This window comes from Bos indicus x Bos taurus, chromosome 4 (assembly GCF_003369695.1).
Source record: "Bos indicus x Bos taurus breed Angus x Brahman F1 hybrid chromosome 4, Bos_hybrid_MaternalHap_v2.0, whole genome shotgun sequence".
Lineage (NCBI taxonomy): Eukaryota > Metazoa > Chordata > Mammalia > Artiodactyla > Bovidae > Bos > Bos indicus x Bos taurus.
In genome coordinates, this window is record NC_040079.1 from 21,208,095 (window position 1) to 21,232,884 (window position 24,790).

General features: G+C 40.5%; 1 protein-coding gene across 9 annotated transcripts in view; it reads right to left on the reverse strand.

The window, feature by feature from the left end:
• The window catches only part of CALD1 (caldesmon 1), a 231,484-nt gene that overhangs the window by 97,519 nt on the left and 109,175 nt on the right, over positions 1-24,790 (reverse strand). For 7 of the 9 annotated variants that reach the window (XM_027538941.1, XM_027538940.1, XM_027538942.1 and 4 more), the window contains one exon: positions 9,859-9,970. In XM_027538941.1, coding sequence (XP_027394742.1) covers positions 9,859-9,929 — 71 coding nt within the window. In that variant the 5' untranslated portion in view covers positions 9,930-9,970. Of the gene's footprint in view, positions 1-9,858; positions 9,971-10,638; positions 11,054-24,790 lie in introns of those variants that run through there. The other 2 variants (XM_027538948.1, XM_027538944.1) reach the window with 1 other exon arrangement.

Below are 24,790 nucleotides of genomic sequence, written 5' to 3' on the forward strand. Positions count from 1 at the left end.
GCTAGACATAAAGAATCAGCCTGCCAATGCAGGAGACGCAAGAGACGCGGTTTTGATCCCTGGGTGTGGAAGATCCTTGGGTAGGAAATGGCAACCCACTCCGGTATTCTTGCCTGGAAAATTCCATGGGCAGAGGAACCTGGTGGGCTACAGTCCATGGGGCTGCAAAGAGTCATACATAACTGAGTGACTGAGCATACACACACACACACACACACACACACACACACACACACACACACACCCCAAGTGTATAAAGTGCATCACCTAGCCTGGCACGTGGCTGATGCTAAACAAATGACGGTTCCTTTTCCTTTTTAACACTGGATGAAAAATCTGGTTATACTTTTTTCAACTTGAGAACTATTTTTGCTGAATTGAACTCTTCAGGTAATATTCTCAGTTAAGTTTTATATGCTATATTTAAGATAAAGACTTATAATGAATGAATTGATTAATTTCATAGCTACAATATGTGATTTTGAAATACTCATACAGCAGTTATATTTGTGCAATAGACTTATTTATGGTCAGAAGTTTTCATTCTTTCCCAACTTCAGTAGAAAGTATTCAGCAAGTATCTTAGCAAGTGTCTTAGCAAGTGTACAGATCAGTAGAGGAAAGAAGGATGAAACAAATCATAATGACTGACCTGATGGACAAGTGAAAATTCAAACCCAGTAAAATATTATTTTGTACCAAAAGCCTACCAAAACATTAATATGACTTTAATAATAACAGCTAACATTTATTGAGCATATACTCTATGCCAGTCATTGTGCTAATCTGCCTACATGGGTTAACTAGCTTATTGTTTACAATGATCCTGTAAGGTAGAATAATTATCCCCATTTTTATACATAAAGAAATTGAAGCATGAGATGTTTAAGTTATTTGTCATGAGGTTACCCGACCAGTAGTTGTCAAAGTCAGGATGGAACTCAAGTCTGTCCGACTTCCTCATTCACATACTTAACCACTACATTGTCCTGTCTCTCCTCAGGTGAGTGAAGACTGATACATTATAAGTCATATATAGAAATTGTTTAGAAAATTTCAGTACTATTTTATTTATTTCTCTTTTTTTTCAGTGCTATTTTAAACTATATTGACTCATGTATGTGCCACATTTTTTTCCATCTAAGAATGAAGTTACAGGTCAGCATGTGAAGTCCTTAAGAATCTAGATTTTTCATTCCTACTGAACAAGTGTCACCTCAAGCAGATCCTGAATTCTTGATCTACTGATCCTCATAAAGTAGGATACTTTTAGGACTAGAAGAATTGTTAGGTTAGTGGAAATTGGTCCAACTATGCCATCTTCATCGTTTATAATTTGATCATTTATACATCAATAGAGGCAATAAATAATGTCTATTTATGATGTGTGAGAAAGAGAGCAAGAATGTGAATATGTGTATATATTTTGATTTTCATGTGACTAGACACAAATAAATAATTAAAGATCCTTTAAGTGAAAATTACCTCCTTCTCTCAGTGCCCCTACATTCAAGTTAGGCTGACCCTGCTACTGCTGCTAAGTCACTTCAGTCGTGTCCGACTCTGTGCGACCCCATAGACGGCAGCCCACCAGGCTCCCCCGTCCCTGAGATTCTCCAGGCAAGAACACTGGAGTGGGTTGCCATTTCCTTCTCCAATGCATGAAAGTGAAAAGTGAAAGTGAAGTTGCTCAGTCATATCTGACCCTCAGCGACCCCATGGACTGCAGCCTTCCAGGCTCCTCCATCCATGGGATTTTCCAGGCAAGAGTCCTGGAGTGGGGTGCCATTGCCTTCTCCGAGGCTGACCCTACATAACATCAAATAAATATAAGAACCTTACAGAAATATTTTCAAATCTCTTTCAAATGAATTACTTGAAAAAAATCTTTTAACTTAAAAGTAAAAATGCGGATACAAATCTTAACGATTTTTTGTTCCTCTGGAGTGATGAATTTGCTGAGAGAACTGAAGGGAAGTTTTGAGCAAATTTAACTCCTCTAATAATTTAGACAGTTTCAGAGGAATATTTTATTTAACTTCCTAGTTGAAAATAATTTTCTGATTACAGAGTAACAAAAAACTGTTTTGATTTGAAATTTCAATGTCACAGCACTAAGCACTATAAATAAAAGTGTTTTTGTATAATCATTGATTGGTCACACCATTAAATCATGTAAAAAGGTTTCAGTGATAGAGTTCTGGGAGGCCACTACTTAGCCTCAATGAACTTTAAAAAATTGTTTTTTTTTTTAGTGAAATAAAAATATTTACTTTCAAATGTCTAATCATCAGTATATTTCAGAGGCCTATAAAAATGCATGAACGATGACAACAGCATGAGTGTTTTCGCTCCCTCTATTTACATATATGAGCCGCTGAATCTGATAACAACTGTACAATAGCAGCCTTTCTTCTGATCAGAAAGAGAAACTCACATTCGGGTATGGAAAGCAGGAGCTGGGAATGCAATGAGTGCACGTCTTGGAAGGCAAGAGAGCTGCTTTTGAAAGCAAGCTAAATGCAGGGAAAAGTATGTCTCACTGAAGCTCTCTTCATGGATAAACCATCACTGCAGGTTTCTCAGCAGATACCTCAAAGCTCAAAACCCTTTTGTCCAAATGTAATAGAAGATCTCAGTTTAAATTGATGTGAACTCTTAAGAAGAGTCAATCCTAAAGAGTTTCACAAACCAGTCCATCCTAAAGGAAATCAGTCCTGTATATTCATTGGAAGGACTGATGATGAAGCTAAAGCTCCAATACTTTGTCCACCTGATGGGAAGAGCTGACTCATCTGAAAAGACCCTGATGCTGGGAAAGATTGAAGGCAGGATGACAGAGAATGAGATGGTTGGATGGCATCACCAACTCCATGGACATGAGTTTGAGCAAGCTCCAGGAGCTGGTGATGGACAGGGAAGCCTGGCGTGCTGCAGTCCATGGGGTCGCAGTCAGACATGACTGAGTGGCTGAACTGAATTGAACTTCTTACTGAGACAGACCTTGTTACCAGTCACATCCTCAAAACTCTTCACTCAACAGCAAATTCCTGCTCTTCATCTTCCTAAGGTTCCTGTGTCCTTTGAGAAGTGTAGAAAGAAAACCTCCATATTTTTTGTTTTGCTTTACGGTACATATAAAATATTTCTTCAATTTTTTGTGTGTTGCATAGAATCAGATTAGATAAGTAATTTAATATTGATGTTTATTGAATAACAGTCAATAAATAAAAGTAATCCAATGAGTAATAAATAATTATTATTTAAATAATTTAAATACTAGTAAATTGTTATTTAAATAATAAACACTAGATGATTAGTTGGAGGAGGAAATGGCAACCCACTCCAGTGTTCTTGCCTGGAAAATCCTAGGAACGGGGGAGCCTGGTGGGCTGCCCTCTATGGGGTCGCACAGAGTCCGACACGACTGAAGCTACTTAGCAGATGATTAGTACTGTGTTAATACTTACATGTATTATCTCTTTATATCCCCACAAAAACCCTATGAAGTGGATAGTCTTATTTCCCCCATTTTACAGATAATGAAAAAGAATGTTAGGAAGAATGAATAATATGTAAGATCATGTAGCTAATTAGCGGCAGACCTTGGATTTGACAGCACAGCTGTGTAATGCTCAAGTCCATGCCCTTGACTGCTAAGCTCTACTGCCTCTCACTGTTAGGCCTCTCCGTGTTGCTTCATTTACACAGACCGTGTGTTTTATTCACACATACGTTTTATTGGTGCTGTGTCCAGTCCATTTTTGCCAGATACACACAAAATGCTTGGCATTGGGTGGGGGGGGGTACTTGTTTAAACAGAGAGAGAGCTGAACTTGACCTCTTTGAGAATGTATCCCTTTGCCCTACATTTTGCCCTTTGAAAATGTATTCCCTGATGATACAAAAGGATGTTTACGCATAATCCAGGATAGATAATTAGGAGGAGATGGAAATAGAAACAAGCGGATCGAGTGTTGATAAAGATGCACATGGACCAGGGGGAAACACATCAAGATGCACCAAGAAATACAAGGCAGAACTTCTCTTTTTTTTTGAGACAGGACTTCTTTGGTGGTCCAGTGGTTAAGACTCTATGCTTCCATGGCAAAGTGCAGGGCTTCAATCCCTGGTTGGGGTCTAAGATCCCACACGCCGTGCAGCATGCCAAAAATTTTTAAAGAAAGAAAAGGAGTACAGAGACAGAGGTAGAAAGGGATTGAAATAAAAGAACAGAAAGGGAAGCAGAATGAATGAATATACCTATTCATTTTGTATCCCCATGACATAGGTAAAGAATAATAGACAGCAAAACAAATTGTTTGTTCAAATAGGTAATTGATTCAGAAGTACAGTTTAATTTGAGATGTATACAAATAGGATTTTTTTCTTAGAAATAAAACATTTAGGATTTTCACAGATTATCTGATGAATTCATTCTGCCTATTGAAATTTTTTTCTTCCCCTTTTGATCAAGTTGGCTCTAAAGTTACTAATTCATCTATGATACGCACTTTGTGGCTATTGGGATACTGCCTCGATTGGTGAGAGCTCATCCCTTTGGTTCAATATAGTATCTTGTACTTTAGAGATATTCCATATTTTTTGTACCAAATAGATACAACAGATAGTCTTTGGATTTTTACCAGATCTAAAGACTGAATGAAGTATTTCCTTTACCAAGTCTAAAGTCTTCATCTTAAGGACTCAGAGTGAAAGTCAAGTGAAGGACAAGGACGAGGGTTAATCGCTCAGTCATGTCCGACTCTTTGTGACCCTGTGGACTGGGGCTTGCCAAGCTCTTCTGTCCATATGAGTCTCTAGGCAAAAATACAGAGTATGTTGGACAAGTGAATAGTAAAAAGATGCATAGGTTAAGGCACGACAAAGAAGGGAAGTATATTTTTGATGTAACTAGGCTCCCAGTCTAGGTGATGGCAGGCAAAATGATTTGAAATGCACTGGACTGCAAACCCTTGGAATGAGGTGTGAGCACAAGAGTCTCAAGGCAGTTGAGGTGCAGTGAAGAACTGTCAGTCCCAAACCCTGAAAAGCCAGCATGGCCCAAAATGTACAGTTATCTTTTTAAGTAACCTTTTTTAAAACTCTATTTCTGAGACATAAAATGTGTAAAGAATCTGGTTCATTTTAATTCATGGTTTTAACATCTGGTGAGAGTACAAGTTTTAAATTATTTATCATTGCAAAGTAGAACAGCACCTGCTAGTCAAACTCAATAACAACTAATTAAAATAACAGGGTATTTTTATTTGGAAAGGGTTTGTGGGTAAGAAGAGGAAAAGTCAACAGCCTCTTATCTGTGTTACCATTTTCCCCACACTCTCTGCAGGGCTACAGCATACAAAGGGCATAGGCCATCTTTAAAAACTATCAGTGAATATCAGAGTACATATTACATTTAAGGACGTATGAGTACAGTTGCTTGATTACCACCTGGCTTTACACAGGTTGAAAAGAATTAAGCACACTTTCCCCAATTCTGTCATTCTGTTGGTCTATCCTCAGTGCCCCCAAATAAAGCTTGAAGCAGAGTAGAAGCCCAATAAAATTTGATGAATGAGTGAGTGAGTGAATGAATGAGCTTGCAGCCTTGAGCTTTAGGGCCACTCCAAATCAAGGCTGAGTTCTTTCTTTTAGTTCCATAAACCCAAAGGAGAATTTGATCTTCTCCATCCTGATCCCAGGTACAATGCCAAAGCCTATAGAATCTTATTTTTCAAAATGGAAATCTGCCTTATTGTTTTATTTGCTTTTAAGCCAAGAAACACATGATCACTGTAAAAACTAGACAATACCAAAAGCAAAAGAAAAATAAAAATTTTTGCCAATCCCTTACTCCAGTCACAGATGAAGAAGCCAAGATTTAAAGCTAAAAGAAGAGGGACTTGCCCAGGGTCTTATGCCCTTTCAGATGCTTTTAGATGGCTCTTAATTCCTGATTCTGGACATCTGTTTCCTGTACACACCCTGAAATTTCCCATCAAAGTTGGTTGGACCATACAGCCTGACCTTCACCATTTCCATAAATGATCAGATTTTACAAAATCCTATAGGGTGAACATGGGATTGCTTAACAAATTACAGAATAACATAACTAAAGTGTTCCCCTTGAAACATTAAACTTAATACATGCAGATATGAGGAAGTCTTAAGTATTTATCTAAAAAAAAGAAAGAAAGAAAGAAAAGGATTCACATGAACTATAATATCCCTGAAGAAATGTAAGTTAAACAGAAGTAGTACAAATTTGTGTGAATTTGTTTTAGGTTATTAAGTGTACCTAGCTAAGCTTTACTGGGTGTATTTCTTTCACGATTGACTTTAAAGGAAGACATATCCTTCCACACAAAACAAAAAACTGGAAGGAACGAACCGTGTAGACGTATGGAAAATTCTTAGGCAAAATTCTAAAAGAATGTAGCTCATTCACTGTAATTATAGTATGGGTGTAACCACAACAAATTCATCCTATTATTCCTTTCCTGTTGAGTTCCCATTTCCCAATTCACACAATCAAGGAAGAAGTTGAAGATACTGACCTAGCCTGATGCCCAGCTTCCTGTACCCACTCTTGAATCCCTCTAGCCTCAATTCTGTTAGATCTGCCCCCTTGTCCTGGCCTGGTCTGTATTCTGATTCTGCTGTACTTTGGTGTCCTAGCACATCATGAGGAATATAAAGACAGAAACTATGTCTATTTATATTTCCCCATTTTTCATGGTTCCTAGCAGAAGGCAATGGCACCCCACTCCAGTACTCTCGCCTGGAAAATCCCATGGATGGAGGAGCCTGGTAGGCTGCAGTCCATTGGGTTGCTAGGAGTTGGACACGACTGAGCGACTTCACTTTCACTTTTCACTTTCACACATTGGGGAAGGAAATGGCAACCCACTCCAGTGTTCTTGCCTTGAGAATCCCAGGGACGGGGGAGCCTGGTGGGCTTCCGTCTATGGGGTCGCAGAGAGTCAGACACGACTGAAGCGACTTAGCAGCGGCAGCAGCAGCATAGTGCTGATGCTGAACAAACATTCACAGGGTACAGCATCTTGTAGACCTTCAGGAGAAACTGAGGTCACATAACACATCATTGGAAAGGATAAGAGGGACACTCCAGTGGGTCTGGACACCCCTACAGAACTTCCATATACACTCATCATGGTTGTCCCATGCTATCCCTGGTTCTCCTCCTCTCCCTGATTTTTTGTCTCCTGTGATGGTTTCCATTTCATCTTTTATTTTTTTTAAGATTATTTTTTCTTTTTTGATGTGGACCATTTTTAAAGTCTTTAATGAATTTGTTGCAATATTGCTTCTGTTTCCTGCTTTGTCTTTTGGCCACGAGGCATGTGGGCTCTTAACTCCCTGCACCCTGAGGTAGAAGGCAAAGTCTCAGTCACTGGACCAGTGGGGAGCCCATCCCTTATGTATTTATGACCTCTCTCTGTCTCCACTTGCTCTCATATCACCATTGCTACCATCCATTTTCTGTTTTTGTGCTACCGTCGCTACACTGAGTCTGCCCAAACTACTTCTCTAATAATAATTTTTCTCCCATTTTGAATAAAGATTGGAGTGTCTATCTTTCAATGTCTGAAGGAAATCTCTTTTTGAATGTGGTTTTACCTGAAATTAAGCACTCTCCCCATGCCTACCCAAGCATGCAACACTTTCCAGTTTCCCCTTCCAGTTCCCCAGACTTACAATCTGTAGGATTATCTTGAATTTCTCCCTCTCCTGAAAGATTTGCTAATTCTCCCTCTAAAGATGCTCACATTTGATCTTCATTTCCACATTTGCTGCCCTGATTCAGTCCTCATCATTGTGTGTTCAACACTAACCTTTCCAGTACCCCACACTCTAGCCCACTGTAGATAACATCCCACAGTATGTTTTCATTCTTGGTGAAGTCTCTGTTGCCTTTTATATGAAATAGAAACACCCAAGATATACAAATCTAACTCATTCTTCCCTAAGCACTCAGCAGGTTTCTTGCACCAGGATTCTTATTCCCTCCTCTGAGCTTCTGCAGATGTTACTCCCTCCTCTACACAGCCCTCCTTGTATTCGTTCATCAGCACCATTGTTAACTTCCTCCATGACTCTCCACTTCCAGGGAGCCTTTCCTGGCTAGTTTCATCACAGTATGATAACTGCCTTTCCTGGCATTAATGTTTAGTTCTGGTTATATCGCTCTGTTGTTTCTTACTTGTTTAGCTAAGGATAATGGTTTTGAAAAATAATAACATACAAGAAAGATGGTACAAATGAGCCTGTTTGCAGGGCAGGAATAGAGATGCAGATGTAGAAAATGGACGTGTGGACACAGCGGGGGAAGGGGAGGGCGGGACGAACTGGGAAAGTTGCATTGACATGTATACACTACCATGTGTATAATAGCTGGCTAGTGGGAAGTTGCTGATTGCATGGAAGCTCAGCTCTGTGCTCTGTGATGACCTAGGGGGTGGGATGTGGGGGTGGGGTGGGAGGGACGCTCAAGAGGGAGGGGATATATGTATACATATAGCTGACTCACTTCATTGTACAGTGGAAACTAACATGACAGTGTAATGCAATTATACTCCAATAAAAAAAATAGTAGCATACATTTATGTGCCAGGTACTAGTCTAGGCCATTTATTAAGTTCAATAATCTTCACAACAACCACAGAAGCTACATAGATGTCATGCCTATTTTACAAATAAGGCAGCTGTGGTGTAGAGAGAAGTCCCTTGCTCATGGCCACAGAGCTCATAAGTGAGAGGTGGGATCCGAACCTACGGAGCCCAGGTACTGTTCATGGTACCACGTGGCATACAGCAATCTACTCTGACCAACTTAATCAAAGGCAGTAATCTTACCTTCTTCTTTTGAATTCTCTACACAAATAAGTAGATCCCATGCTTTAAATCCTGGAGGAGGGCACAGCAACCCCCTCAGGTATTCTTGCCTTGAGAATCCCCATGGAGAGAGGAGCCTGGCAGGCTACCAGTCACACAGAGCCAGACATGACTGAAGCAATTTAGAACACGTTTTAAATATATTTTGCTATCAGTGTAAGTTTCTAGTTTTCTACTACAGAATCACTAAGGTATTCTCTTACTACCATCTTTTGGAATTACTAATATTATGAGGCAAAATCTATTTGGTTTTAAATAACTTTAACATTTTTCTTTCTGTGAATGCCTATTCTGCTTTCTCAAATGAATGTCTGAGTTAAGTGACATTAAACGCCACTGTCCTTTGCTCTGAGGCCTAAAGATTTAAAAGATGCCTTTATGTCCTGTGTTTCGTATGTCACTGCTTTATTTCCCCAACCTGCCCTTGAAAGTCACACAACAGAGGCCTCACACAACACAACAACTTTCAATTACAATCTCCACAATAACACACTCTGCCAGCTACTAACCCTTAATATGTCCATTACTGGATTTGGCTGCTTTTCTCATAAGAATAAAAATTTGTCCTGAGGTCCATCTGGATCTTATTGCCTTTATTCTTTCAGACCGAAGACTTTCATTTCCTAAATGGTTTCAGTATTCAATATTTGTCTTTTTTTTTTTTTGGCATTTCAATATTACAAGTGATTTTAAAACTTTTATCTATACATTGTCTTTGCCATTTAAAAGTCTATGGATAATATGAAAGACACAGATTAAATCTCCAATCTCTCTTTTTCTTGATGTTTGTTTCCCCAGAATATAGAGTCTTAATGGCTGGGAATATTTACTACAACTGCTTTGGCAAACAGATTAGCATGCCATATATTTGGCCCTTGAGGCCCATGATCTTTGAGGCCTGAAACCAACATTGTGTATAACAGAACAGAGAAACCTTACCTTTCTGCTTCCAGACGCATCTCTTCTCGCTTTTGCCTTCTGAGTTCTCTGCGACGTTCAAAATCATCCATGGTGTGGGTTCAGATTTAGGGAGACCAGAGAACGTCTGGATCTAAAGGGGAGTAAGCAAAATCGATATCATCGATGAGTCATCTCAGCCCCTCACCATTATTTTATCCCCCTTTTTGTTTATTCTTAAGAAAAACACTTTAGAAGATGAATGAGGTAGCCAGTGATCAGTTTTGGACTCCCAAGCCAAGCTGTGTCCTTTATGTGCTAAATTCAGTCCCATTCATGCAACTTAGAGACAAATAAGTAAAATCCCAGAATCTCAGGGTTTTTTTTTTTTTTTTTCCTTTTTTTTAAAGCAAAGACCTTGAGAGACAGAGAGGTCTGATGACTTGAAATATTGCTGGGATCACTCGAAAGCTACTGACTGATATTGTTCTTTGTAACCTGCTGAACTACAGACCAAAGTTATAAAAATCAGTGAACAGAGAAAGAGAAAAGGGAAACACAAGTGAGAAAAAGAAAAGTGGCAAGAAAAGGAATGTCTGGAACTAAGAGAAAAGCAGTAGTAAAGAGAGAAATAAAATAATACAAGCATCCAGACATCATTTGCATATCCTAAAAGAATATTAATATCAGAATGATACAGCAAGAGTACCATGACTAAACACAGTGCAGCAGCATTTTTCAAAGCAGTTACATATGATCAAACTGTTTTCAGAGCTCAGAAGTCACTGCTTTTTGTAACCCAACCATTTTCTCCTTTCCTACCTCCTCCGCGATGGTTTTAATCCCAGAAAGATCTTCCCTTTCCAGCTCTTCAACTGAGGAGTCCGCTTTTCCTGCGTCTCTGTGCCATGGAGTCAAGTATTCCAGAATTCCCCTGCAGCCCCCAAACCCAAAATGACTACCAGAAAAGGGGAAGCGGGCTCTTTTTGTCCTTGCTTTGTTTACAGAGCTGTCAGTGGTTAGTTAAACTCGGCCTGGAATCTGGCATTTAAGGCCTGCTTGAAGATTGTTTCCTGTGTGGAGCGGGAGGCCTCCACTTCCTCTGGAATCCTAGACTCTGTGCTGCACTCAGATCACAAAAAATATTTTCCAGCCCTTTCTGTGCACATGAGACAAGCCATTTGCCCTGCGTAAGAAGAGAGAGACGTGCAAAACCTGAAGCCATCCCCTAATGGCATCTTTGTGTGAGGGAGTGAAAAGCAAAACTTAGACTTTAAGGCCAAGTTCAGAAACCTTGTGAAATCACTAGATGCTTTTATTTTTCCAAGCATTTCCCCCCCTTAAAAAAACCCACAAAAACAAAAATAAAATCTCAGCCAACCAAAACAAAACGATACAACGTTTGAATTCCCCCTCCCTTCTTATTCCCTAAGGTATTATTTATACTGCTCATAAATCCTTTAGAAATTCAAATTTGGGTGTTTATTTGGGGATTTTTGACTTTTCAGTGTTTTTCTATCTGCCTCTCACAAAGAGTTTTTTCCAAATATTTAGCTAGTTATAAAGGAAAAAAAATCAGTTTTCTTTTTTGAAAAATTACTTCAGCAACCAAGAAAAAATTCTTTATATTTTTCAGTCTGATCTCTCCATAGTTATCAGAATGGAAAAAAAAAAAGAAAGTGATTCAAGGGTCTCCTGAGAGGCCACGTGTCTCCCTGGGGTGGGCTCCTGTACTAAGCACAATGCAGGGTGCATGAGGACAGCCCTGGGTGCAGCGGGGCAAAGGCTTCTTCCTTCAGTAAAGTCTTTTGTGGTATATACACCACTACTGGAATAACTATAGCAACAGCAAACAGAAACAGGAGAAAGAGGTTCTGTCTGTAAGCAAACAATTTCACTTTTCTTAATTTATCTAGTAGCTTGAAGAGCAGTCTCTAAGCCTCTGGGTCTCGCTCCAGCCTCATCAAGCCGAGGAGTCACGCTGGTGGTTTGCTGGCAGCGGCAGCTGGGTTTTTTCTCAGACTATACCTCTAGTGCAGGTGCCTATGAGTGGTGAAACAAACATTTCCAAGCAGGGAGGAGATGCGCACGGCTGGCAGAGCCAAGCGGCATCCTGGAGCATTCGGGAAGTGCAGCTAATTAACATCATGTGGTCGCTGTGGTTGGCCACCCTCACCGGCTCTCGACCCACGCAAATTTTTTCCCCGACCCATTCCCTCCTCCTACTCCTCACCTTTTATCATGTGTGTGCGTGTGTGTGTGTGTTAGCCACTCAGTCATGTCCAACTCTTTGTGACCCCATGTCCTAGAGCCTGCAAGGCTCCTCCATCCAGGGGATTCTCCAGGCAAGAATACTGGAGTGGGTTGTCATTCCCTTTTCCAGGGGATCTTCTGACCCAGGGATTGAACCCGGGTCTCCCACATTGCAAGCAGATCCCATCTTTTATTATTTGGGTGTTTTTCTTCTTCAACCATATAGGAACTCTACCTAACCAGGTGTTTGCTCGTTGAATGAAGGCACTAGGAGGAAGAAAGAGGGAGTGAGCGCTCAATGAAGCGTCTACACACATGATGGCTTTCTGGGCTCTGCTTGGCGGATGTGTGACGGGTATACTTGAGGTGGTGGAAGAAGCGCATTTCTGTACCGGGTGGTGCGGGATGACTCTCTTTTGGGACACGTGCTGTGTTTGGGGAGAAGTTGTCTGTGCTTGTGAACATGGCTCTTTGCTGGTCCCACTGTAGGATGGAGCTGGAAGTCTTCTCAATCCTCATACCCTTATATCATCACAGAACTTCTCTGAACCTCCCTGGCACTGTTCCTCGTAAGGAGAGCCATGTCTGGGGAGAATTGTAAGTGAATTTTCCCCTCTTTTGGAAGCAGCAGCTCCCATGTCCTCAGCTAGTAATCTCTCATTTCCTCCCTGACCCCCAGTCGATGCTGAACTCCTTCCAGTAACATTGGACAGGAAACAAACTCTCCATCAACCAAGTGATGACATGTCAAGGCAGAGAGCTTCTGTAAACAGTGGGGCTCGTGAGTGTCGCAAGTGGACAGAGTAGCTTGAAAGACAGACGCAGACGAAGGGAGGTAAGTATCCACGAATGTGACAGATGGGTTCTTGAAGAGCTTTATGAAATCTAAATTTTTGTGCTGGGGAGACTGTAGTCATGCTACTGAAAAACCTTGGTGTGACTCCTTTTATCAAGGGAGAAAAAGCATTTTACAAAGGGCAGGAGAACCATCACCTCCTAATATACCTGTCTTTTCAATATGGGTTCTCAAATACCAGATTTTCTTAAAATAGGGCATGTCTATGCTGGTACAACTAAGGAGTAAGTCAGTGTCAGAGATTTCAAATTACTTAACATGCTGCCCTTCCTTTGGGTAGCGGCACTACCAAGCCGATGACACAGGTGAATGGCGCTGTGAGCGGGCCTCCTGTGTGTCTACCACGTTTCTCACCTCCATGCAGAGCATCCTGAAGCTTCCTCCTTCCCTTTCCTTCTCTCTGCTTTCTTTTTCCCTCTCAACTTCTTTTTGGGGGATGAGGAGATACTCATCAATATTTCTTCGGTCATTTCCTTTTTTTATGTGTCTCATTCTGTGATACTTTCTTTGTTTCCTCCCTTATTCATTTCCCTCTCTGTATTGGGAATTAAAATCTACTTATTAAATCCAATCTAGGATTCTTTTCCTTAAAAATATTGAGTTTAATTTCCAATGTGCGTCTTTCAATCATGAATTCTAACTATTATTATATTTCACCTTTGCAAAGTTTTTTTTTTTTTCCTTTATGGATATGTGACCTTCACTAGAGATATTTCCTGAGACACCTTTATAAGGAGAACTAGTTTCTGCTTTTGTTTGGGACAGGGTTGGTGGCAGGTAGGAAGTCATCTTAAATATGTGTGTGCACATATGTGGGTGTGTATGTGTTTGTGTGTGCATGCGTGAAGTTGCATGTATTAATATGTATATTCACACACATGCACACAGGTGTAAAAATAGTCAAGGCAGTAGGTGGTAGCTAGCTGGCCAGTATTGGAGAAGGAAATGGCAACCCACTCCAGTGTTCTCGCCTGGAGAATCCCAGAGACAGGGGAGCCTGTGGGCTGCTGTCTATGGGGTCACACAGAGTCGGATATGACTGAAGTGACTTAGCAGCAGCAGCAGCAGCAGCAGCAGCAGCTGGCCAATACTCCATTATTAGGGGGAGAAATTTGTAGAGAAAGCTAAGTTCTATCTACCTTCAAATCATCATAAAGTGAATGGTGAGTGATTGCAGGAGGTCCTTGGAATTTGGGGCAGTGCCAACACTGGTCTCAGAACACAGCAAGAATAAAATCTGTTGTGTCAGGGATGCTAAGTCAATGCAACTTTCAAAAGTAACCAACATGAATCAAATATGTACTATGTGCTGGATCATATTTTTTAAATTAAAAAATAAAATTTTTTTAATACATTTTTTTTTAGTGTAGTTTTAAGCTGAAGGAACAATAGAAATGGACCAATGAACTGGTTCCAAATAGGGAAAGGAGTCCGTCAAGGCTGTGTATTGTCACCCTGCTTATTTAACTTCTATGCAGAGTACATCATGAGAAATTTCAGGCTGGATGAATCACAAGCAGAATCAAGATTGCTGGGAGAAGTATCAATAACCTCAGATATGCCTATGATACCACTTTAATAGCAGAAAGTGAAGAGAAACTAAAGAGCCTCTTGATGAAGGTGAAAGAGGAGAGTGAAAAAGTTGACTTAAAACTCAACATTCAAAAAACTAAGATCATGGCATCCAGTTCTATCACTTCATGGCAAACAGATGGAGAAAATGTGGAAACAGTGTTAGATTTCACTTTCTTGGACTCCAAAATCACTGCGGAAAGTGACTGCAGCCATGAAATTAAAAAACACTTGCTCCTTGAAAGAATAGCTATGACAAACCTAGTGTATCAAAAAGCAGAGACATAATTTTGCTGACAAAGGTCTGTATAGTCAAAGCTATGGTTTTTCCAGTAGTCATATATGGATGTGAAAGTTGGACTATAAAGAAGGCTGAGCACAGAAGAACTGATGCTTTTGAACTGTGGTGCTGGAGAAGACTCTTGAGAGTCCTTTGGACAGCAAGAAGATCAAACCAGTCAATCCTAAAGGAAATCAAGCCTGAATATTCCCTGGAAGGGCTGAAGCTGAAACTCCAATACTTTGGTCACCTAAGACAAAGAACTGATTCATTGGAAAAGACCCTGATGCTGGGAAAGATTGAGGGCAAGAGGAGAAGGAGGCACCAGAGGATGATATGGTTGGATGGCATCACTGACTCAATGGACGTGAGTTTGAGCAAACTCTGGGACTTAGTGAAGGACAGAGAAGCCTGGTGTTCATGAGTTGGATATGACTAAGTGACTGAACAACAACACAGTTTAAGGAAAAACTGAGCAGAAAGTAGAGTACCCATATATTCCCTCACCTTTACCCCGACCCTGTGTTTGCACTGAACTGTGTATTCCCCTCCAAAAGATACGTTGAAGTCCTAACCCCCAGCACCTCAGAATGTGACCTTGTTTAGAAATTGTGTCTTTACACATGTAGTCAAGTTAAGATGAGTGTTAGGATGGGCCCTAATCCTGTATGACTGGTGTCCTTATAAAAAGGGGAAATTTGGACTTAGAGACAGATATACACAGAGGGAAGATCATGGGCAAACACATGAGAACATGGTGGGGCAGGAACGCCTCAGGCTACGAGCAGCTAGGAGTGAGACATTCCCTGGGGTCTTCAGAGGGACCCTGCTGACACTTTGATTTCTAGTCTCTGGAACTGTGAGATAATAAATTTCTATTCTAAGCCACGCAGTTTGTGGTACTTTGTTACAGCAGTCCTAGCAAACTAAAACAGCCCATTACTAAAATCTTGCAGTGGTACATTCATCATAATTAACGAGCTAATATTGATTTGTTGTTTTTGTTACTCAGTCACTAAGTCACGTCTGACTCTTGGTGACTCCATGGACTGTGTTATACCAGGCTTCCCTGTCCTTCACTGTCTTCGGCGTTTGCTCAAATTAATGTCCATTGAGTCTGTGATGCTACCCTCTTCTCCTTTTGCCTTCAATCTTTCCCAGCATCAGGATCTTTTCCAACTCTCACGTCCATGCATGACTACTGGAAGAACCACAGCTTTGACTATACAGATCTCTGTCAGTAAAGTGATGTCTCTGCTTTTTAATATGCTGTCTAGGTTTGTCGTAGCTTTCCTTCCAAGGAGCAAGCGTCTTTTAATTTCTTGGCTGCAGTCACATCTGCAGTGATTTTAGAGCCCAAGGAAAGAAAATCTGTCACAGCTTCTACTTTTTCCCCTTCTATTTGCCATGAAGCATTGGGGTTGGATGCCATGATCTTAGTTTTTTGAATGTTGAGGTTTAAGTCAGTTTTTTCACTCTCCTCTTTCACTCTCATCAAGAGGCTCTTAAGTTCCTCTTTGCTTTTTGCCATTACAATTGTATCATCTGCATATCTGAGGTTGTTGATATTTCTCCTGGCAATCTTGATTCCAGCTTGCGATTCATCCAGTCTGGCATTTCACATGATGTACTCTGCATATGTTAAATAAACAGGGTGACAATATACAGCCTTGTTGTACTATTTTCCCAATTTTGAACCAGTTCATCATTCCATGTCCAGTTCTAGCTATTGCTTCTTGATTGGCATACATGTTTCTCAGGAGGCAGGTAAGGTGGTCTGGTATTCTCATCCCTTAAAGAATTTTCCAGTTTGTCGTGATCCACACAAAGGCTTTAGCACAGTCAATGAAGCAGAAGGAGATGTTTTTCTGGAATTCCCTTGCTTTCTCTATGATTCAACTAATGATCTCTTGTTCCTCTGCCTTTTCTAAACCCAGCTTGTACATCTGGAAGTTCTTGGCTTATGTACTGCTGAAGCCTAACTTGAAGGATTTTGAGCATAGCCTTACTAGCATGTGAAATGAGCACAATTGTCCAGTAGTTTGAACATTCTTTTACACTGCCCTTCTTTGAGATTGGGATGAAAAGCGACTGACCCTTTCCGGTCCTGTGGTCACTGCTGAGTTTTCCAAATTTGCTGACACATTGAGTGCAGCACTTCTACAGCATCATCTTTTAGGTTTTTAAATAGCTCACCTGAAATTCTATCACCTCCTCTAGCTTTTAAGGTTCATGTTTACATTAAGTTTCACACTTTGGTACATTCTACGGGTTTTGCCAAACACATAATGTTATGTATTTAGCATTACAGTATCAGACAGAATAGTTTCATTGTCCATATTCATGCATTTCTGTCCAGTCATGCATTCATTCCTGGCTCAAATTTCATTCCTTTATGCCTTTCCTGAGGACTCCAGTTTGGTAGTGATATCTCACTCTTTGAATATCCATCATTCAGTTTTGATAATTAATAACGTACTGCCTTGCCCTGGCTTATTAGTTGTTCTAACTAGTACTTAAATATGTTACTGATAATTTACTTTCCATACGCTTTCATTCTTAAGGCCACTTAGGAATAGAAACAGCCTTTTAAAAGCTCTTTTCACTCTTGGGACATAGTAGGCACTCAGGAATTGTAGCTGATTTGAACTATTAGATTTTTATTCTTGATTTTACCATGCTGAGAGTGAAAAATGTAACTCAAGCTGAATCATCTCTGTGGTTTACTGACTGATCAGTGTTTACAAAGTGAATTAAAGACCTAGGTAACAGGCTATATATGAATCTCAAAAGTTATATAAACCCACATCTGCAGTAGTTACACAGTAGATCTGGCAGTGTTTTCTTTCTGACGATAGAAAATGAACTTTTGTCCTTTTTAAAAAAAATCAATTTATCAACCTGCTTTACTCTTTTCTCAACTAAATAGTTCATTTGGGACTCAAAATCCAAATAAACACATGGATTCTAACATACAGTTTGGACTTAACTTTACCTCAACTTTCACCATTTTGCTCCAAAAATCTGTGCTACTTTTTAAAAAATGCCAGCACTAAGACACATGTGTCAAGATCAGGAACACAGAAATAAAAGTGAATGGGATCAATCTGAGGAACTCTGCCTTCTCAAGTTGTTTCTTGTCTCTCATCAATGGAAAACAGAACACAACGCCCTACTAAGAGCAGATGAACATGTTATGACCTGTTTTTTCTTTCCTCCTCTGCTCAGTCTTTCATTATTACTTTTTTCTCTATTCATAATTTCTCCACTTGCAAAACACGAAAACAGAAGTCTTAATGTTACAAAAATCAATGTCTTCACGGCCTCCTTTCCACCTTAAGAGGAGTGGACACTGGGCGTTTTAGATTTGTGAAGGGATGGTGTTTATCTACACTGGCCTCCACACTGGGGAAGACCACACACTTTGGAATTTTATGTCTCATCTCCAAGCGTTACTACCCATCTGGAGCACTTTAAGTTGTTCACAGTCCCGTGCCATTTCACTGATCTTCCCAAGTAAGAAAAGTAGATTCACCTCCATTTAAAGAAAGAAGATTGAGACAGATAGGACTGTGGCATCAGCCGCTGCACCACAGCCCATCAGTGGACAACCAGGACTGGTGTTTAGACTCATCTCTAAACCAAGCTGAAAAGTTCTCTTATAAGAGTGAAAGAATTAAAAACTTGGAATACTATTCCTTTGGTACCCTTTTCGAGAGTTTAAAATACTCTTTCACAGCAAACTCCAGGACAATTAGACCAAAAGACACAGAACAGAACATATCAAATCAGCAAAGGCATATGGCACTGTTGCTCTCATGGCCCAGAAAGAAAAGCATCAGAAATCATGGGAGCGAATTGCTACGGCAAAGACAGAAATTCTCCACCAATCTATGCCCAGGTGAGAAAAAAATGCATAGCTATGCTTTAAAAATTCCTAAATGTGCTTTCTAAATGCATACCTGATACCAGAGGCTAATTCTGATGTCACATCAGGGTAGGATCCTTGTCCCAGTGGACCTATCCAACAATGGGTAGGGCTACTGAGAAAATGTGAACCCAATTACTGGAAATAGTCAGGTAGAGGTGAAATGGCCATCTGTTTAGGGTTGTAGTGGAAAGCTATTTTTTGAGATTCTAAGGCTGGGTTGCTCAATATGGTTGTCACTAGTCACAGGAGGTGACTTAAATTAATTAAAATTAGAAATTCAGTGCCTCTGTCTCACCAGCCCCATTTCAAGTGCTCTGTAGCCACACGTGTCTAGTGGCTTCCATGTAAGACAGCACAGAGAACATTCAGTCATCACAGAAAGTTCTATTGGACAGCCCACTGTAAGGCCTTCCAACTCCTAATATGAAGTGACTTTACCATGGTGTTACGCAGTTCAGAGACGTCTCTGTCTTCAAAGACCTTATATCTCCTAGAGTAGACGGAATGGAAATGAGGGGTATGGTATGGGCAGCCTCTCAAAGCAGGGATGTGCTCATTTAATCCTCTCATTAGTAACTTCTTTGTTGATCTATGAGAGATCTTTCAGATCTGCAGTCTTGCTGTTCTGAGCACACTTTCAACTGGGAAGTGAAATGACTGCTCAGTGAATGCAAAAGAAGCTGAGACACTGTCTGAAGAGAGATCACACTTCGAATTGCACAACGAGACCCAAGAGTGGCTTACTTGGAACAAAAGGTCAGAGGCCATAGCTCTTCACCAATTATAAACATGGTACGGAGGTCACCATATTTTACATAACAGTTTAGTTTTACTTGTGCATGACTCTCTGGCCTTTCCAGTCTACTCAGCTATAAAAATATCAGCATCGCATGAGTCTGCTCTTCATGATTGGCTTCTCATCTAACATTTCCAATTTAGTGATCAACAACAAGATCCAGAGCCTTAGCCAGGTATCCTGCTAGTACAAGAGATTAATAAGGTGACAGAATTTAGATGTACTCAGTCGTGTCCGACTCTTTATGATACTATAGACCATAGCCCTTGGAAGAAAAGCTATGACAAACCTAGACAGCATAGTAAAAAGTAGAACCTTTGCCAACAAAGGTTCGTATAGTCAAAGATATGGTTTTTCCAGTAGTCATGGATGGATGTGAGAGTTGAACCAAAAAGAAGGCTGAGTGCTGAAGAATTGATGCTTTTGAACCGTGGTGTTGGAGAAGACTCTTGAGGGTCCCTTGGACTATAAGGAGATCAAATCAGTCAATCCTAAAGGAAATCAGTCCTGAATATTCATTGGAAGGACAGAGAATGAAGCTGAAGCTCTAATACTTTGGCCACCTGATGCAAAAAACCGACTCACTGGAAAAGATCCTGATGCTGAGAAAGACTGAAGGGAGGAGGAGAAGCGGACGACAGAGGATGAGATGCTTGGATGGTGTCACCTACTCAATGGACATGAGTTTGAGAAAGCTCCAGGAGGTGGTGAAGGACAGGATGTCTGGTGTGCAGCAGTACATGGGGTCACAAAGAGTTGGACATGACTGAGTGACTGAACAATAACAAGACTGTAGCTCACCAGGCTCCTCTGTCCATGGGATTTTCCCAGCAAGAATGGTTGCCATTTCTTCCTCCAGGGGATCTTTCTGACCCAGAGACTGAATCCTCGTCTCTCACATCAAAAGCAGATTCTTTACCACTGAGCCCATGGGGAAGCCCATAGCAGGATACAAATCCATTTACACTGCTGGGAACAATTCAACGGTATGCCCTAGTGATACTTTGTACTGGTGACATTTTTGCATATGAAGGACATGTTATTATGATCAGGGGATTAATTATTCCTTAGTAAATTATTCAACATCTACTCATCATGATCATCAAATGCACTTACTGTGTTTTAGAATTTTGAAGCAAGTTAGAGACTATATTCTTGGAAGAGGCAATGGCACCCCACTCCAGTACTCTTGCCTGGAAAATCCCATGGATGGAGGAGCATGGTGGGCTGCAGTCCATGGGGTCACTGGGAGTCCAATATGACTGAGTGACTTCACTTTCACTTTTCACTTTCATGCACTGGAGAAGGAAATGGCAACCCACTCCAGTGTTCTTGCCTGGAGAATCCCAGGGATAGGGGAGCCTGATGGGCTGCCGTCTCTGTGGTTGCACAGAGTTGGACACGACTGAAGTGACTTAGCAGCAGCAGCAGCAGCAAAGACTATATTCTAGGAGTTTGTAATCTAAGATGATAAGCTTTGAAGCCAAACTGAGGGACATTATCCATTATGTCCCTCAAATGTAATAGATACACAATTTAACATATAAATCTGCAACGAAGTTAAATAACAAATTGAAAAGTGCCTAGACTGCTTCCTCCTTCCTTTCTCATGAATCATTTAGATGGTAGTTTCACCCATTTGTTAGTTTGGGAATTTCTGGACTTTCCTTCAAATAAAGAATGGCTCAGAGTGTAAGCCCGCTTACGACAAGCAGAGATGACAGGATCTCTGAATCTTGTATTCACCGACATGAGTATTTACTGATACTTGTATTATTGGAGCTTGCATTTTAATTAGTGAACACATATCTGTCTTCCCTAGAAGGCTGTATGGGAAGGAAATGGCAACCGACTCCAGTATTCTTGCCTGGAGTATCCCTTGGGCAGAGGAGCCTGGCAGGCTATAGCCCACAGGGTTGCAAAGAGTTGTACGGGACTGAGTGACTGACACACAGAAGGCTGTAATCTCCTAGTGATTATCACTCATTTTCGTCAACCCTCAAAGTTTTTAACTATTTTTTTTTCTCTTATAGTCAGCACTAAGTTCACACTTACTGAGTTAAAGTGGGTTCCAGGGCATTGCTTATTTTTGGACTTAATTGGTAAACAGAGGAACTTGGCTAAGACGTGATCAAAAGGTCATGCCTCCAGTTGAACTCTTAGTAACCTTGGGGATGGTGGTTCACTACGAAGCTCTATTTTTATTGAGATTTGTAGTTGTGGTTGTTTTCTTCTAGTGGAAAAGAAACTTGTCTTAGAAAGACATTCTGGTTTCAGAAAAGAAGGGTATTAGGCCTTTGTAACTGCGGGAATTTCTGGGACGTTCAAAGGAAAAGGAGAAAGAAGAGATGACAACGAATAAGAAGAGAATCAGGGCTGAACACGTCCAATTTCCAAGGCCTTTGGATATGCCTTGCCACTCCTCCATCATAACTAGAAAACACTGACATTCAGAGCTGATTTAAATGCTTCCATCAGTCAAAAAAAAAGTGTTGCCTGATTTTACTCTGTAACCATGCTTGGTAATTAGAAACATAAGGCACTGTTCTGGATGTTTTCTCAGGAACCTACCCTGCCCGGCTTGGTGTCACTACCCATTGGCTACAGGACCTTTATCTGTTCTCACCATCTCTCTTAGGAGCTCCTACCCAGGTCACAGGAAGAGTGTGAGGTTGCCATGGGCATTCCTGGAAAACCTGGAGACCTCCGGCGCCACTTTAGACTCTAAAATACACGGAAGAAACTCATTTTGCCTGCTTGTTTCCTTACCGAAGCTCTATAAAATCTGTATTGCATTTGGAAGGCAGCAGTTCAAGTATGGCAAGATAAGCATTCAAACCAGAAGATTAAAAAGAAGGATCGTTGCAATGACCAGCATGAAATAACATCCTTTTATTTATTTCTGAAAACAAGAAAGCCATTTCAACAGTGTCTTCCAGAGTACCTCACAGTCTTGCTGGGAAATCTGTGCTTTGCAAAATGTGGATCAGAATATGAATTAAGAAGCAGCAGCAGTTTTTTACTTCTGACAAAATTCACAAAGAAAATGGAAAAATACTTGTAATCAAGGGCTTCAACTCAACAGTCACCTAGCTTGTCAAATTAAAACATGTGGCAACCACCTGCCAAGCGTCTTGAAACAACGATAACTTCTTGTTTTTCTACCTGACCTGTAATCTCTTCAGAACACATTTGCATTTTCCAAATTTTCACACTTAAACAATGCTGTCCACACCATGTATAAAGATGACTAAGCAACTCTGTATTAAGTAACCAAAGCGAGTCCTGCCAGTTTCAGAATAATTAAGTTTCTGCAGTCTAATATAAACAGTTCCAAGAACTACATGCGGCCTACCAAAAGTATATATTACAAGTAGTCAACACTGAGGCCAGCTGGCAGACAGATCAACCTATTAAAGTAGAATTGTTCAGAATTCAGAGTATTATTTTTCTTTCCTCCCATTATTTTTTCTGCATCCAACTTTGTTTCTTTGGGAATGTTTTCAAGTATACAAAGCAAGAAAGTGTTGTGGAATTGCACCTCCTGTAAATGAATGAGCATTTCTCTTGAGATTCTTTAGAACTCACAAGTAAGTCCCATTTCAATCCTGTCTACACAGACAGTAACAGTAAAACAGAGAAAGTGAATCCACTTTGTCCCCACTCAGCTAAAGTGTTGGTATTTTGCTTGACCATCAGAAACGTAAACGGTGACCACCAGACAAGTGAATGAGCACACAAAGCCATATGCCCATCAGACAACTGAAACAGCTTTCTGACTATAGATCTTTGTACTGTCTACCAGGGAGCTTGCTGGATCAAAAATTGTTACAAACAAGGCTAATGTCATAGGTTTAATCCTACCAGGAATGAGTTAACTATTTGAGAGAAAAAAAAAGTCCTAAACTGTTGCCATGTGCTTTCACATTAATCTTGGCCAGCCACATTGCAGATGTGGTCTGACAATTTTCAGTTGAGAGAACATAGGGATGATTAGACCAACCCATCCTGCCATGACCTTCAGGAGACAGTATGCCCAAATGAGTGGGAGTGTGTCATCACACAAAAGGCTTCTCTATATTCAACTGAATTTTAAGTCCTAATGTCTTCTTCACTGAGTTTAAATTCATGTATATCCAAGAGATGCTGAAACTGAAGCTCCAATACTTTGGCCACCTGATGTGAAGAGCCAACTCACTGGAAAAGACCCTGATGCTAGGAAAGCTTGAGGGCAGGAGGAGAATGGCATGACAGAGGAGGAGATGATTGGATGGCATCATGGACTCAGTGGGCATGAATCTGGGTAAATTCTGGGAGATAGTGAAGAAGAGGGAAGCCTGGTGTGCTGCAGTGCATGGGGTCGCAAAGAGTCAGACACGACTGAGTGACTGAACAAGGACGACAACAACAACATATTCAAGACTGGTAAAGGCTCTACACCCATCATCACAATCAAAACTTCAAAAACAACATTCAACAAATAGTATGAATTACCATTTGCTACCTTGCTGGGTGTGGCAGATAGGTTGTGAATGCAACTACTCTGCCCTCACTGTGCTTATAGTCTGATGGTGGAGACAGGCAATAAATCAATAAAATATAAACTGGGACGGGGTTAGGAAAGGAAAATATAAGCTACTATGAGAGAGAACTACAGGAATGACTCATAGTTTTCTTTGTATATTTTTTTGCTTTTTAATATTTTTTTGCAAACTTTTTATTTTGTATTTGGAAATAGCCAATTAGCAATGTTATGATAGTCTCAGGTGAGCAGTGAAGAGACTCAACCATATATATACATGTATCCATTCTGCCCCAAACTCCCCTCCTATCCAAGCTGCTACTTACCATTGAGCAGAGTTCTAACTCAAGGTTTCCTTTGGGTTAAAACAGGATTTAAGAAGTAATAGCTTTCTCAAAAAAGAATAATGTCAATACACTACAGACAAGCATTGATAAAGGGAACATAAATGTAAGAGACTGAGGTTTGTATTTATTAAATATATGTCAACATCTAGATTGTGCCGGGCACTTGCACAACAACACGAGGTGTTGATAAATCGAACTTGTCTCTACTTTTCTGTCCTAAAAAAGTGAGTGAAGAGTAAAGTAAAGCAGCTAGTCAGATCTGAAGGATGGTGAACTAGTCTCACCCTTTCTCTCCAACTTCAGATCCTATGTAAGTAATGTAAAAATAATGACCTATCAAATATGGTCTGCCAGAACTGGTACAGACATAGGGAATCCACTTAAGATATTAATTTCACATGGCTAGAGTGGAGGGCA